The 18293-nt window shown below is 32.6% G+C and overlaps 1 protein-coding gene across 1 annotated transcript; it reads left to right on the plus strand.

Annotated features, from left to right (window-relative positions):
* Positions 1-16347: 16347 nt before the first annotated feature.
* On the plus strand, positions 16348-17034 carry LOC111917881 (uncharacterized). The gene has a single exon (XM_023913517.1). It carries the CDS (start codon positions 16348-16350, stop codon positions 17032-17034), a length of 687 nt encoding a protein of 228 aa, XP_023769285.1.
* The last annotated feature ends 1259 nt before the right edge of the window (positions 17035-18293 follow it).

Below are 18293 nucleotides of genomic sequence, written 5' to 3' on the forward strand. Positions count from 1 at the left end.
TCGGAACATGAAAGGTATTGATGACTGGTTCCGGAATAAAGCATATGAGCTTAAAAGTTGTCCGAAGTTATTTGAAAATTCCGAAGCAAAAATTGAAAAGATTCCGAAGTGAAGTGGTAATGAAGTTCCGAAACTAAAAAAATTATAGGATTTCGAAAAAGAGTTGTGAAATAATTTTGACAAGATGAAAGTTAAAAAAAATCCATAGTGAAAATTTGAAAAACTTCCAGAGCAAAAATTTGAAAATCTGAAATGAGTATTGAGAAGTTCTGGGAAGAATTTTGATAGAATTTCCAGAGTGTGATCTGAAAGACTTCCAGAGTCAAATTTGACAGACTTCCGGAGTCAAATTTGACAAACTTCCGGAGAGTAGAATTAATACCTTTCTGGATTTGAATTCCGGGACGACCTTATGAAGTATGTTCCGAGGTGAAGATTTAACCAATGTAATTATATAGGCTATGGACTTCATATAATAAGATGACCTGTTCAACTTAAAACTCAAGTGGCGGTTAGAGAAAAAGACACATAAAATGATCATATTTATTCCGAGAGGCAATAGTCTCGAGATGAAAAACAAATTTGAATTTGGAGCTAATTTTCTTTCTGATGTTTCCATCAGAGAGTACAAGCCTCTTGAAAGAACTAAGGATCAGGCATCATGATACCCATTTTGTTCAGAAAACCATTAAATTTGGTTTCGTCTAATGCCTTAGTAAAGACATCAACAATTTCATCGTCAAATGGAACAAAAATAAGTTCAATGTTACCATTTAGAACATGATCTTCAATAAAATGGTACCGTATGTCAATGTGCTTCATCGTGGAGTGTTGAATTGGATTGTGTGAGATAGAAATAGCACTTTGAGAAGCACAAAAGATTGGAATTTGTTGAAACTGGTAACCATAATCCAGGAGCTGAGATCTCATCCAGAGAACTTGAGAAGTGCAACTAGTAGTAGCAATGTATTATGCTTTGGCTGTTGAAAGTGCAATGCAGTTCTGTTTCTTAGATGACTAGCTGACCAATCGAACACCTAAAAATTGACAGCCACCAGATGTGCTTTTTATGTCCAATTGAAGACCACCATAGTTTGAATTGAAATATGCTTGAAGTAGGAAACTTTCATTTGCTATTTACCAGATTCCATGATTCTTTGTACCTTTGAGGTATCGGAATATTTGCTTAACAGGCAAAAGATGAGACATCTTTGGATTGACTTGAAATCTGGCACACAAACATGTTAAAAACATGATGTCCGGACGATTTGTTGTGAGATTAAGCAAGGATCCATTGATTCCTCTGTACTTTTTTTCATCAACTGCTACCCCTGAAGGGTCCGAAACAATCATGTGTCCGAAACCCATTGGTACCTTGCCTAAGGCATAGGTGTCCATTGAGTACTTTTTGAGGAGTTTCGAAATGTACTTCTCTTGGTGAATGAAAATTCTTCTATTGGTTTGTTTGACTTGGAGACCAAGGAAGAAACTTAATTCATGATTCATACTCATTTGATCTACTGACCATTAACTTAGAAAAGTCAGCAACCATTAATGAATCAGTGGATCCGAAAATGATGTCGTCAACATAAATTTGGACAAGCATGAGATGTTTTCCATTTGACCTTCGGAACAGAGTAGGATCTAGAATTACTCTTTGAAAGCTTAAATGCTTGATAAAGTTGACGAGGGTCTTGTACCATGTGCGAGGAGCTTGCTTGAGGCCATAAAAAGCTTTCCGGAGTTTGTAGCAGTAGTTCGGATATGATAGATTAACAAAATCGGGAGGATGTTGAAGATACACATTAGTATCAAGTTCACCATTTAGAAAAGCACTTTTGACATCCATTTGATAAACTTTAAAGCCTTTATGAGCAGCATAAGTAAGAAAGATTCTGAAAGCTTCAAGATGGGCAACAGGGGCAAAGGTCTCATCGTAGTCAAGCCCTTCAATATGTGTAAATCCTTTAGCCACTAATCTTGCTTTGTTCCGAATAATGACTCATGCATCGTCTAGTTTGTTTCGAAACACCCATCTAGTACCAACGATGGGGTGATTCTGAGGAAGAGGGATGAGAGTCCAAACTTCATTCCTATCAAATTCTACCTATTCTTCTTGCATGGTTGTAATCCAATCAGCGTGTTCAAGTGCTTCTTTGATGGATTTGGGCTCAACCATTGAGATAAATGCCGAGAAATGACATTCATTTTGAAAACTTATGGAGGAACGAGTTTCTACAACATTGTTTGGGTCTCCGATAACTTGGTTCAGAGGATGATCCTTAGTCCAAACATGTAATCTCGGAAGTTCTGGTGCAGCAGATGATCTAATATCAACAACAGGGTTGTATTGCTCCCCCAACAGGGTTGTATTGCTCCCCCTGAATGGTTTGAACTTGTGGATGATGCTCCCCCTGAGCTTCTGAATTGGATAGGTTGACATCATCATCAGGTGGGAATTTAAAGAAATTTGCATCATCATCGATGTTGATAGGATTAGAGTCGAATTCAGCAGCTGCATCTTGAAATCCATCCACATTTGATTCAAGGGAAGATTGACCATTCTCCCCCTCAACATGAAAAGGTTGAACCAATTCGGAATCAAAAGGGTGTCGGACCGGAAACATGTTGGGAGACTGGAGCTTCAGATGTGGCTTGTCTTATTCGAAATTCCGAATCAAGAGCCATTTCGGAGGGTCCAAACAGGCTCTCAAAGTCAACTTCATAGATTTTTTGTTGGTTCGAACATCCTGGTGCTGGAGCATCGTACTGCATGATGTGAGTTGTAACATAGGTCGGACCAGAATTTCGAACGAAATTTTCATCAAAGGTAACATCAAAAATTTCTTCTAGAACACAAATTTGCTGATTAAGAACTCGATTAGCCTTTGATTTTGCAGAGTATCCAAGGAAGATAGCTTCATCAGCTTTGGGTTGGAACTTGGTAAGCTGATCACGATTATTCTTGATGAAGCATCTACATCCGAAAATGTGAAGAAAGGAGATATTTGGCTTCTGACCGTTCATGGCTTCATACGGTTTTTTGTTAAGGCGCCGATTGATGATACTTCTATTCTGAGTAAAGCATGCAGCAGAAACATCTTCATCCCAAAGATAGACTGAAAGATTTTCAAAGTTAAGCATGGATCGAGCAGCTTCAACAAGTGTTCTGTTACGTCGTTCGACTACACCATTTTGTTGAGGAGTGTATGGAGCATAAAAATTGTGGTCGATACCCTTCTCAGTGAGGAAGTTTTCAATGGTGGAATTTGTGAATTCCGAATCATTGTCACTTCGGATTCTCCTTACTGGGAGTTTGATAAGAACTTCAATTCCTTTGATAAATTTGACGAGTTCGGAGTCTTTTTCTGATTTGATCCTTAGGAAAAAGACGCAGGTGAACCTAGTAAAGTCATCCACAATCACAAGAATGTATTTTTTGTGATAAAGACTCTCTACTGTTGATGGTCCACACATATCAATGTGTAGAATTTCTAGCGGATCCAAGATTGATTTTTCAATGATGACGGGATGACCCTTCTTTGACTGCTTTCCACACTCACATGCAACATATAAATGATCATTTTCGAACTTAAGGAGTGGAATTCCTCTCAGCGTTTCACCATAAACAATATCATTCATATACCTGAAATTTAGATGAACAAGCCTATGGTGCCATAACCAACTAATGTCAGGAATGGCTTTGGAGAGAAGGCAGATCTGAGATTTTCCAATAATTATGTTCTGTCAAGAGGTTACATGTTCTTGTTTCGATTTGACTTGATTAAGCATTCTTTCCGCTCTTCGGTCATGATGTAGTTGTGTTTCATGTAGAATTAAACTCGACGATTTGCATCAGTGAGTTGAGCTACACTTATCAAGTTATGCTTCAAGTCAGCTACATATACCACATTTGAAATGGAGAAGTTTCCATTTGTAAGGATGCAATATCCTTGGATCTGAGAGTTGGAGTTGTTGTCATACGTCACATAGCCAGCATTTGGTGAAAGTTTGAGCTCTCGTAGAAAGTTCTTCTACCCGGTCATGTACATGGAGCAAGCACTATCAATAAACCATGTTTTTTCTTGCTCTGAAGCACATAGTGCCTACAAAATTAGTGAGTTGTGGAGGTTTTAGGCTCCGAGTTAGGTTTTGGGACAAAGGCACTAGTCTTAGGCTTTGGTTGTGACTTTTGGAGCAACAAATGATTTAGGAAATTTGGTACGAGATTCCTTAGGAAACAAAAAGAAGGTCATGGTTCTTTCATCTATCATATTCAACAATATGAGTATTCAGAACATCTTTCTTCGGACATTCAACTTCCAGAGTAGTGAGAACTATTGTATCTTCCGGAGTTGTAGTTTCATCATTGTGTTTTTTAACTTTCCAAACAAGATTTTGTTTTGAAGATTTTGAAGAGATTGTTCTCTTTTAAAATCTTTCTTTGTTTGATGGCACACTTGAGTTCAAAAGCGATTCAGGTTTAAAAATTGTGCCATCATCTTTTGCTATAAAAACAGATGAAGCATTCCGAGGAGAGTTGGTTCGGACAGATGTAGGCTTGTCCATAGTAGGACTAACGACTTTCTTTTGTTCTTCAGGATTCGAAGGTTTGGAAGGTCTCTTGAGGATCTTATTGGTGAGAAGTTGTTTTGACTTTTAGTTGACAAAGGAGTATTTTGAGATACACTCTTTTTGGAGTGCTCAAGGAGTCCAGAGTTTTTTCTCAACTTGACTTCCTTTTTGAGAGCATTCCGGGCTTCTACCTTAGGATTGGTGATATCTTTCTTATTCAATATGGCTTTTCTTTTGGAAAGAGGTGAAGAGTTGGAGGTTTGTCCTACTGATGGATTGTTAAACACATGCTTAATTTGAACTAGTTTTGTTTTGGAAATCACTTGAGATTTAAAACCTAGGAAGGGATCCAAGGCTATAAATAGGGCCTTAGGAATTTCATTCTTCCTTACATATTTGCTTGAAGTTTCACCAACCCTTATTCCTCCCCCCCCCCCCCCCCCTCTTAGGGACAATTTATAACCCTCTTAGGGTTTGTGAAATTGAACCTTCTCTTAGTTATTTTTATTCCACTCTTTGGTGTCATTGGGTGTGATACCATTATAGGGATTCTGCTTTGGGTCCTCTCAACCAAGCAACTTCATGTAGGATGAGATCTCAAGCATGGAGATCTAGGGCTACATAATAGGTATGTTTTTCTTCTTTGTATTTTTATTTTCTATGGTAGATATAATTAGCATGAAACCATAGGTCCATAAGTTGCATGTGCACTTAGGTATATCGAAGTTTAGATTTTTTCGCTACCTAGTTTAAAGTGTATTTAATGCGTAGAAAACCTAACATAAATGGACAAAATATCATCTGAAATCACAAGTAATTAGTGAAACATCAACTGGTGTCTTAACACATACAAAAATAAAGGAATGGAAAGCAATGCTAAACATCAATAAAGAATTTTGTATCTTCAATTCATTCATTTATAAAATTGAACCAACTACTATAAAGATGGCACTAGACCATTATAATTAGGTGGAGGCAATGCAAGCTGAGTTGAATGGGTATGAAAGAAACAAGGTTTGGAATTTAATTCCAACACCTCCAGAAGCTTTTGTTGTAGGTCTCAAATGGTTCTTTCGCAACAACCTTGATAAAGAAGTAAAGGTTGTATTAAACAAGGCAAGTCTCGTTGTGAAAGGATATTGCCAAGAAGATGGTATTGATTACAAAGAGATGTTTGATCCAGTTGCAAGACTTGAACTCATTCGCATTTTCTTATCTTATGTTGCACATAAAAACTTTGAAGTTTTACAAATGGATGTTAAATGTGAATTTCTAAATAGCGAACTAGACGAAACGGTTTTTGTTGGACAACCTATAGGTTTCGTAAATAAAAAAATATCCAAACCATTGTTACATTCTAGACAAAGTTATTTATGGTCTTAAATAAGCTCTGAGGGCATGGTATGAAACTCTTACTCATTTTCTTAACCAATCCAAATTTAAACAAGGTTTAGTTGACCCTACCTTCTTTTGTAAAAAGGTTGGTGATCACTTAATGGTTGTCCAAATTTATGTTGATGACATTATTTCGGTTCAACAGATCATAACATGACTGTTGAATTTTGAAATTTAATGAAAACTAAATTTTGCCTTGCTTATTTAGATTCTCACCACCTTTTTAGGATATGTAAGTTTTATAAGGGTCTAGAGTAAATTGTTATAAATATTTTGTTCATCACATCACATTGATGAACTTTAAGGTAGGTCCCCCAATTCACATTTTTGGGACCAAAATTTTTTCGGTAACACCAATTTTTTGAGTCATTCCCACCTTTTTAGTAGATCTTGGCACATTCTCAATGATCATTAGGTGTTCATATTAGCCTCTATCTTTTACTCTTTTTTCTACATTATTGGAGTCTTTTGTTTTGTAGTGAAATTAGTTAGACCTTCCAAAAAAACAAACAAAAAATGAAGAAATTTGGAAAAAGTAACAAAAAGAGATAATAAAAGAAGATCCAAATAAAAGCAACAAAAACAAGGAAAAATGAAGAAAAATATCAACACAAAAATAAAAATCCAAGTTCAAGCATTTTTTTCTAAAAACAGAGAAAGAGGAGAGAAATAAATAGACAGAATATCGAGAAGGAAAGAGATTGAAGACCAAATAACAGAAGTTCATGAATGAAGATTTAGGTTGAGTAGATTTTTATTTTGTTTTTTTATTTTTTATTTTGGTGAGAAAAGACAATGAAGGTGAGATGGTAGAGTGTAAAGGATAGTACAAGGGAAAAACCCCCAAAGTCAGATGTTTTCTCGGAGGCGATGTTACACACCCTATTTCGTTATGATACCCTTAGCCTGACCAATATATGAATCATCGTGTATGAAGAGGCGCCTTTCATTCATGCATTATGGTCTCCATTGTTATATAGTGCCCCCACTAGGCGCATCCCCAATGTTTCAATTATCTTGTACAATCTAATGGTTGTTACCTTCAGACGGGGTCTATTCACCCTTCAAGTTTTTCGATAATGTGGTTTTTGGCTCTAAATGGGGAACATTTGGAAGATGCATAGGGTCCATACAAGACTAGCATTGACCATGTTGGCTGATATTGACTAAGTTCTATGGTATCTTTACTTTTCCTTTTTAGCTTAGTCTTATTCTTACTTAAGGACAAGTAAGGTTTAAGCTTAGGGTGATTTGATAGTTTATTTTATTTCTTTCTTTTTATAGTTTATTTTAGCACTTTTAGCCCTTTTTATTATTACTACATTGCACATTCTATCTCATTCTTTATCTTGGATCGTATCGGGTACTTTCTATTTCGCATGAGGTGTTTTGTAGGATTTTGGAGTCTCAATGTGGTTGTGGTTTGGCTTGGAGATGGGCTTGGTGGGCTTTTGAGGCATTATTGGGCTTTACGAATCCATCAAATAAGAATCGGGCTTAAAATGTTGAAGACTTGGATGCAATGAGCTTATGAAGATGGGTCTTGGAATCTTGTTATTAGGATTGGACTATCCATATTGGAGCTTGAAGATGATAGGAAAAATTTGAATCACGTGAGGTGTGAAGGAGACCAAGGGAATCTTGAGTAGTGGGGTGGAGTAATGGAGAACAAGAGCAAATAGTATTTCAGCACCATTTGCGAGGGTGGGGTTTCTCCTGCACAAGGCTTGCGAGGGTACCCGCGCAACTGCACACTTTTGGGCATTTTGGTCATTTTTCTCATCATTTACTTTGGGGGTTAGGTTTGACATACACACTTTGATGTTTCCACCATTGGAGCACCTTGGAGGCGATTTTTGGGAGATAGATTTACATTCTTCTCATTATTTGAGGTTAGAATACTTTTATGATTGTTATCTTGTTTCCATGAGTGGCTAATCTCTTTATTTTGGTTAACTTGGGCTAAAACCCTTGGCTATATGTGGGTTTTGAAGGATTCATGTTTGACTGCCATTTATCTTATGTTATTGATCCTTAGTTCATAATTTTTATGCTTGTTTAATACTTTGATCATGAGCTTGGTATTTGAATGAGCAATTGTTGGTTTATTTCTTTGATTTAGTAATGAATCATTGAATTTGTTTAGAACAAATGCTTTATGATGGTAGAAATCATCGCTAACTTATGGATCATGACCCTTTATGGATGTGTAAGCATTGGCATCCTCTAGGAGTTGGAGATTCCTTCATTCTCAAGGCTAATGAATTTTATTGGGTTCATTTGTTTCAATTGAATCCTTGATTTTTATTAAGAATGTGTGCTGTGGGCTTCCCTAACCTCCATACTACCTTTGAGTCATCTTGGTATATCATGCTTCATGATTGCTATAACCAGTTTGGTATGAATGATAATCTTACATATTGAATCCTAATAATATACACACATATGTTCAATGTGTTGCCTTGATTGACGAATTCTCTCAAATATTTGAGAATATCACCATCTTGCTTAATTGCAAGTATTTTAGTTATCAAAAAATCACAAACTCCCTGTGACAACCCGATATTTCAAGACGATATGATAGAACGCAAGTCAAATTTAGGTCAAAATTTAACTTTCCTAAAATCTTATTTGGGTTAAATAAAGTAGTAGGAATCGTATCAAGGTTTCCAAGCATATAAAGAACCCTAAAATCCGAGTTATAACGAAGAAGTTATGACCAACCGAAGATTCTCGGCAAAACCGGCATCAGCGATTAAACGAAAAACGCGAAATTTCGATGCAATAGTTTTTAGCCTTAAGTATCTAAATGAAAGTTATAGACAACCTCAATCTATGATCGTACATAAAAAGAACGTCCAAATCTGACTTCGGATGTGAAAGTTATGAATTTTTGAAGAAATTCCTTAATCACGTCATTTAATTAAATAAATAATAAAAATAATTTCGGAATTTGCCAACGGTTTCTAAACCAAAGTTGTAGATCTTGGTCTCACCTTCGCGTGGATATAAAGAACGTCAAAAACGGAGTTCGTATGAGGGAGATATGAATTTTAGAAGTTTATTTAAAATAAATATAAATTTAATTATAAACTCCCGGTATTATCCGAAGGGGAGTCATCGGATAGGACCGAAGTACGCCCTGCGTACCTTCGTACGCCCCGCGTACTCAGATCAAGGGCCTCGGATCGTCCACGTCGCCTATGCGAAGCGTCCGACCCGCCGTCCCATTCGAAGTGCGTAAGCGATGACGTCGCGTACGCGCTGCGTACGAGCGTACGCCCCGCGTACCGAGGCGGTTCAGCCTCCCTATAAATAAGATGCGAGGGTCTCCGGGAAATTTGCTAAATTCTCCTCTTTTCTCTTGCGTTTTGCCTCGTTTTCCGTGCCCATTCAAACCCGAAGCTCTGGCCTTTTTGCTCAAGTCCCGAGGGTCGATTTTACTCCCGAGATTCCCAAGAATCCCGAGAAAAATCCGTTTCCCGAGACGAAACTCTGCCCGGTTTTCCATCTCGCTATCTTCAAACTTTCAGGTGAGTTCATACCCCTACAACCACACTTTAAATGCTTTTTAAATGCTTTTGAAACACTTTTAAGGGGGGGAATACAAGTAAACACACAACTAAAATCGTGTGAAACATCGATCTTTTTATATACTTTTCATACTGTTGTTTTAAACTATCTTATGAATTTATTATCATGCAAAACACCTCACAACACAACTTTACCCTCTTGGGATACAACATGTTTCATAAATAGAAATAGGTTTTATTTATACGTTTGCATACTACATCATATCAAGAGTAACCATTTCAAATATAACATGATGCTTTTACAAGAAAACTCAACTCATCATCACGTTTTTGTAACACGGTAGAAAACGAAATCATTTCATACGAACGATTTTCATCATATTACTCGTGAACTTGTTGTTAGCAATAATGTGATGGCATATGGCTTTGTTTGTACCAAACGAAAGTCCTCACCTATAACCAGAGTCTCCTGGAGGGAGAGCGTGACAAGTGTGTATAGATCTATATGGGGCTGACAACTCCGCACCCTGACTGTTAGCTACAGTCCGTCATTTGGGGTGACAAACGTCAACATTAGGTACTGCGTCTAGTATGGTTATGAGGAACTCACAACACGCGGAAACAATGACTCATGCACGTAGTAATACTTAACTCAATCATGCTCGAGGGGTAATAACTATATTCTAGGGTATTATTGGCATGATCAAAACTCAGGTTAAAACACTTCCACAACTAGTTTTACTTAACAATAAGACTGCACCTCACTTTTAGAAAAATAAGGGATTTTCCTGGTTCAAATACATTCATTTTGTACAATAACGATTTACAACATCATTCTTTTGAGCATGTCATAGTTTCTTATAGCTTACAGTCTTGGTCATTTGAGACTGCATTTCACTTTTAGGAAAATAAGGGATTTTCCTGGTTCAAATACATATAGTACATACAAAAATCTTTCAAACTCATTTCATACATCTAATAGGAAATAAGGGATTTTCTGAAAAACATACAAGCACTTTCGAATGGCATACATTTTCTCAAAACACCACTTATGAACTCACCAACTTAAATGTTGACACTTTTTCTTTGAAATAACTTGTATTCTCAGGAAACCGCTAGACCAGGTAGCAACTACTTTTGAAGACTAACGCGCTGGCGTTAGTAACATATTTTGGATCACCATATTGTATTTGATTTCTTTTGCAAACATGTAATATATACAATCATGTAAAATTTTCAAATATATTTATATTATGGTGGTATGTACTTTCTTTACTATTCAATTGTTATGATATTTGACATGACGTCCTCCGCCCCCGAACGTTTCCGCCGTTCTGGTTTGGGGGTGTGACACTCCCCTCCCCTAGTTTAATTGTAGTTAGTAAGTTTTACCACACGAGTTCTATTGCATTGCATTGGTGATTGAATACAATCATTTTCCCGAAGGTCGATACATTCTTTTTACCATTGTATTACGTCTTATTTGCAAACAAATTGTGTAATTTGCCCGGTGGACTTAACATACCACCAAAACTCTTCTCAAATATTGATAATCACTCAACGTTCATTTCTTTTAAACTTTTAGGTGTTGTTTGTTTTTTCTGAGGCAAAATGTCTGCAGTCTGCGGACCACATCTGTAGACCTCTTGAGTAGAAGAGGTGGACCAAACGTCTGCAGTCTGAAAAAAGAAGACTGTTTGTTTTTTTAACATCTGCGGGCTATTAAAATAAACTGAAATCTAAATAAACTGATTTTTTTAAACTTCAAAGTGATTTTTTAATATTTTTATGACTTTGTTATAAATAATCTACGAATCTAGATCAACTTTTATGTATTATTGTATAAAAAATAAAAATAAAAATGATATAAATTAATGTATATATTTGATAAAAACCAACAACTTTGGTTGCAAAGTTATAAGTAAATATTATAATTAGTGATCAAAAAATTTGATACATAAATGGATGCAAATAAACTTTGATTTTTTCAATTAAATCCATTAAAAAAGTACCATAAATATTTTCTTGAGAAATTGACGATATTGTATTAAATAATGTTTTACAAAATTTGACAAAAAAATATAAGAATATATTATGATTTTTTTTGTCATATTTATATAAACAACTTCAACGACTATTATTATAATAAATTTTTATTTATAAAGGTGTCAAAAATATAATGTTTCTATCGTCGAACGTTTTTTTAAGTTTTGTAATTTTTTTTTTCAAATTGTTCATCATTAATAAAGTTGGAAAAAATATAAATTTAAAAAAAAAAACTTGAAAAAAATAAAGATATATATGTTTTTTTAGGCTAGAAGATGTCTGAAGATGTTAGAAGACTCTGGTCCACGTCTGCGCCAAGAAGAGGGCGCGTAGACATTTTTAGGTCTGCAGTCTTCAAAAAAACAAACAGTCTGCGAAGGCTAATGTCTGCGCGTGGTTTGCGCGGCGCAGACAGAAGAGGTCACGCAGATCTGCGGACAAAAAACAAACACTACCTTAGTGTTTTTGAAAGCTGTGATATCTAAATTTCTAATACGAATAAAAGGGTATACATTTGATAAAATTAAAGCACATGCCAATGCTTATTGAATTGGAAAGAGGATGATATGCTGCTACGTAAGCATAATAATATTAAAATAAAAGGTCTTCAAACTTTGCATATAGTTTTTACATGTTTTATAACACATGTAAAACTGCACGACAAACCGCGAGCTCAATTTAGGGGCAGATCCAAGGGGATCCCAGGATAACCCTCAATTTTTTTGGTAATGTAATTTTTTTAGGAAAAAATTGTTTTATGTAGTGTATATATACGTATCCCTTCACTTATAAACATAAACAAACTGGTCCACTGGTTAAGGTGCTGGTTATTGAAACAAAGGTCTCAGGATCAATTCTCGCTCTGAACATATCCTTTGTTTTATTTTCCCAGGTACTCTATTCCACATCATTAAACACATGTAAACTTAACCATTTTTGTCTTTCGGCGTGTTGCACAGCGCAGGTTAAACATATATTGTTAAAATATTGAAAAATGTATGTTTAAAAATGGTTATGTCATTGACATTAAATTTGAGATAATATATTTACATTAATTTGAACAATATAATCTCAATTAATTTGAACAATATATATATATATATATATATATATATATATATATATATATATATATATATATATATATATATATATATATATAATCTCAATTATTTTGAACAATAATATTCATTGACATCAACCCACCTTCCTCATTAATAGAATTAAATATAATATTCTACTTAGTATTATTTTTAACAATTATTATGATTGATTAATTATATTTTTACTTATGCAATCATTTTCTAATTTCAATAATGACGTTCATTTAAAATACAACTTATTTGTAAATAAATGTAATTTATAATTTGATGTTATTATCATTTAAAATTATTATTCATTAATTTTAAACCACTTATTATTAATAATAAATTAAAGGAAGAGTTTTACGAAACACTTAATATTATTATTAAAATGTGTCAACATACACTAAATAATAAAGTGATAAGATAGACAATCTGCATTTTAAAAAAGACTTGCATGGATAATATGACATATCTATGATTTTTATAACTTGATTTTATTATTTATAATTATTGTTCATTAATTTTAAAACTGCTTATTATTATTAATAAGTGAATTTTTTTTAAAAAAAAAACACTTATTTTTATAATAAAATGTTAAACATATATTAAAATATAAAGTGATAAGATAGACAATTTGCATTTTAAAAAAGACTTACATGGATAATATGGATAATATAATATATTCATGATTTTTAATTAATTATTGCTTTGAAGCAATAGGAACATATAAACATGTATACAATAGTTAATTATATATATATATATATATATATATATATATATATATATATATATATATATATCGCCTTCCATAACATATGATCGATAACATGAATCTAATCTAATTACATTAAAATTTCAACCACAACATACAATGATATTCTTAAAAGAATACTTAAACCAAAAAATATAAAAAATAATTAGTATATAAGAACCTTCCAAATTAAAAACTTCAACATAATAACATGGCTCGAAAAATGGTTCAAAGCCCTCAAACCAACACAAAAACTTTAAAATTGTTTTCTTTGTGAATTTTGTATGTGATTTGTATTTGTGTGTCTACTCAAAGAGACTAGCATTTTTATAGTAGAGTATCCATTAATTGTTTATTAAATATATTATATAAGTTATAAAACCTTTGAACTGTTAATCATTATTAAGAGATTTTTGAGTGGTATTCATTAAAATATGAAGTTTCAAATGCATGAGGTGTTTGCAAAATTTTGTGGGGGGTTTCAAATGCATGAGGTTTAAGGAAAAATGTCTCTTTTATAAGTCTAGTATGATATGATGATAGTATGATAGTATTAGTATGATAGTATGATATAAATATAGATATAGATATATAGAAAGGAAACATTTTTCCTTTCACCACATTCATTTGAAACTCCAAAGTCTTCATATTTCCATATAATATACTTAATTTATTAACTTAGATATGTTTTTTACTTATAAACATTATCATAAATGGAAGACTTTATAACTTATCAATATGATATATTTAATTTGTTAACTTCAATATATTGTTAAATAAATAATCTACATTAATATATCAAATAAGATTAAAAATGTAGTGTAAAATTTAAAACCTAAAGTAAAATATCAAATAATGTTTAAAAAAATTCAATATACATTTTTTTAACATAGTTAAAATGAAAACATTAAATATAATAAATATAAAACAACCTAAATCTATGAATCGAATTAACTAAAAGGTGTCTGAAAACTATATTTTATAATTACTAAAATTCAATTCAGATGTTTTTAAATTAATTTATAATAATATCAGTTAAAAATAATAGAAACTTAGAAATTAATTATGTTAGATTACAAACAGTTGTTGATAAATTAAATAGTCATCATGATGAAACTAAAATACGGTCAATTATTTTTTAAATAAATAAATCATAACAGTAGTAAATTAAAATAGTTGGCAAATATCAGTAATGTTATACACACATAAAACATGAGTAGAGACCATTAAATGATTTGATTTTAATAAACGTTATTTTATATGTTGTTCAAATTAATTATGATTTTATATAAACTAAATGTAATAGTTATTATTTTATAGTTAATATAAATGAAATAAATATTTTCAATAACACAAGATTACCAAAAGTTCTAATTTTATTCTGCGCAACGCATGTATTATATAAAAATTATAATGATATCTTTAAAAAAAATGTTTATTGTTTTAAATAATTACAATCAAAGAAACTAAAAATATTCATCAAATATATTTTAAAAATTTTGAAATTTTGAAACCAAATTAAAATAATTAAGTGTTTCCAAATATGTTATTTAAAATAACTTAGAACAATAATAGTTAAAAGTTAAATTATATAAAATATATATATATATATATATATATATATATATATATATATATATATATATATATATATATATTGTTATCTTTATAAACAAAAACAATACTTGATGTTTTAAATAATTACAATGATAGATATTAAAATCTTAGAAAGATAAACCTTTTAAAATTAATTAATCATAACAATAAATATAATTATTATTAGACCATACATTCTATTTAATTTTATTCACGAGGTACTCGTAGGTAGAAGTCATTGAGACAATTATGATTATAAAATTTTAAATGATGTCTAAATTATCATATAATTAAAAGCAAACAATGTTTATACAAACTCATTATAAGATTTATTATATAAGAGCTAACAACAATGTCATTGATATATTTAAAAAACATATATTTGTAAAGATTTCAAATACATTGTTGTATTCCGTGTAATGCCCATGCGTTGAGTAGAAACACCTATATAGTTGAAGTCTATACAAATTTTTTTTTTTTTAAGATGACAATAACATTGTTGTTAAATTTGATATAATAATATACTATATAGTTAAAAACATCGATTCAAGTATCAAAATATACTTGAACTTCATGTTTATATAATAACACTTGAGGTTTTTTATGAATTCGATTAAGGTTTGAGATTTAAACCGAAACCGAACCGAAAAATCCCAAGTACTCTGGAAAATAAAAAATTGGACTATCCTAAAAAAAATTGTGATAACCTTTTACTTTGATCTTGTCTCTGTAACTTGTTCAATTACTCTGTTTTTTCAGCGATTAAATGGAACCAAATTTTTTTTAAAAAACATAATTCGGAATCTGAACATATTGATAGATATAGATAGTGATGACATGGATGTGTTGTTTACCAAAATAACAAAAACCGTCGACTCACTTGCCAAATAAAGAAAAAACCGTCACGTCACCAATATAAATATAAAAATTGTTAATATGCAAATAAAGCTAAATGATAGAACAACTTAAGATTTGAAGATTTTAGTTGAAAAAATAAATGTATTTTTCAATAAACTAGTCAAGAAATAACCCTAATTTTATTATAAACTTATTCGATTTTGGAAATACAATAATTTAAACACTTTGACTCGTTTTTGTGTGCAAATTGACTATATATTTTTCTATATCTTGCGAGTCATCCCTCCCACGTCTCTAAATTCCTACAGACACGAAGAAGTTGGTTGGTTACTTCTTATAAGGAAGAGCTCTGTTTTCTTCATTATCAAGTGACGTAACACCAACCGATCACCCTAAATACTCGATTCATTTGCTCAGAATCTTCTTCGTGTTCTCTGATTTTGAAGATCAATCCCTGTAATTTCATCCTCATTAGCAATTCATAAAAAAAAAAAGGTTTTTTGAAATGGCGATAGATCTCTACTCTGATAATTCCGGTGCTACAACGACGAGTCCTCGAATTTCTTTCTCGTATGATCTCTCTCAATCTGATACTGTTCCAGTTGAACAGCTTTTCCGATCGTTTTCATCTGCTAGCGTCGATTTCAATTTCTGCGTTCAGGAAAACTCCGACAACCACCACGCGTCAATGGCGGACGAGCTTTTCTCCGACGGGAAAATCCTCCCAGCCCAAATTAAACCAAACACCGACATAAACAAACGTACGCCACCTCCACCGCGTCCGGAAAACCAAAAGCCACGATCTCTTCCGCTGCCTCCGCCGGAAGACGAGGAGTTAAATTTAAAACAACAAAATTCGAAATCGTTTTGGGGGTTTAAGAGGAGTAGCAGTTGCGGGAGTGGATACGCTCGGAGTTTATGTCCAATTACTCTGCTATCTCGAAGCCATTCAACGGGATCTTCAACTAGTTCGAAACGATCATCGTCTTCAAAAGAGGGTTTCAATCAAAAACACCAACGAAATATCCAGAAGCCTTTGATTTCTCAGAAACCTCCATTGAGGAAAACGAGTTACGGGTATGGAAGCAATTCCACCAGTACCACTACCAGCAATGGAGTTCGGGTCAGTCCAGTTCTGAATCTGGGATTTGGATCGTTCTTCTCATCTAACAAGAACAAAAACAAGAAGTGATGTCAGATATGATCAATGAAGATGTAGAGGTTAGAACTTTTTGGATTACTGATTTGATTTGATTAGTTAATTAATTGATTAATGATGGAGCATAAAGAAAGTTGTTCGGATTTGAGGGTGGGTAGGGTGGGGTTGTTGTTGAAGAAGAAGATAATACAAAGCACATGCGATTGAGGGCTTTGTAAACAACATGCAACATCGCTTTCATGGCGTTGTCCCTATTCCATTTTGCTTTACTTTTAGGTGCTCTTTTTCCCATGTTAAAAGTTTTCAAACTCAAATCAATATTATAAATCTTTCGGATTTATATATTGTTGATGTCATTGTGTAAGGATTTGTTTGTGATCATCAAACATGGTGTTGTAAAATATATGTTTTGGATGATTTGACTATATGAAACGTACTTTCTTAAAGTTTTCTACATGAATGGTTGGTAGGTATTTAATCAATTTTGTATAGTTATGATGAAACATGCTCTTGCTTTATGTATCCATTGAGATAGATTTGATTTTCTAATTGATGGTGACGTTTAATTATTCGTGGAAGTATTGTATGAAATTGAATATCATTTTCTATAAATCATTTTGTATTTAAAATTTGAAGAAATATGAATGTATTCATATGACGAATATATTATATATTAATGAAGTTTATTAAGAGAAAATAATGTATAATAAATAACAAATAAAATTCTTTTACATACAAATAAAAGTGTTACTCGCCAAAATGACATTGTTTTAGCCTTTTAGGTGGTATATATATATATATATCTTATGAAACCAGTTTTTCGGACTTCAATAAATGTGTTATTGTATAGTGTTAAATTTATATTGTTATAAGTCACAATGATTTTTTTCTAGTCCATACAAATGTTTGGACGTGGTTCTTTGTTAACATAGAATAATGCAACTTAGCTTTTTTTTTTTTTTTTGATAACCGAATTCTTATAAAGAATAAACATCATAAAGGGCTAAAGGCTGTAGAATTCTAATCCACTGTTGTGGGATCATATTTCGCCATTATTCACAATATGCTTGTGAGTTGTGGTGTTCTGTTTATTGGTCAAGGGGCTGAATGTAACAGGGGCCTTGAGGGCCATGGTCTCGGTGTATTTTTTTTTTTTTTTTTTTTTTTTTTTGATCTAAGGAGAGTTGACCCATACCTTGATCAATTTTTGGTTATTGTTTATAGAGAATAAGACTATATTTGGTGTAGTAGTTGAAAAGTTAGTTGTTAGCTGAAAAGCTAAACTAGCTGTT

This window comes from Lactuca sativa, chromosome 4 (assembly GCF_002870075.4).
Source record: "Lactuca sativa cultivar Salinas chromosome 4, Lsat_Salinas_v11, whole genome shotgun sequence".
Taxonomy (NCBI): Eukaryota; Viridiplantae; Streptophyta; class Magnoliopsida; order Asterales; family Asteraceae; genus Lactuca; species Lactuca sativa.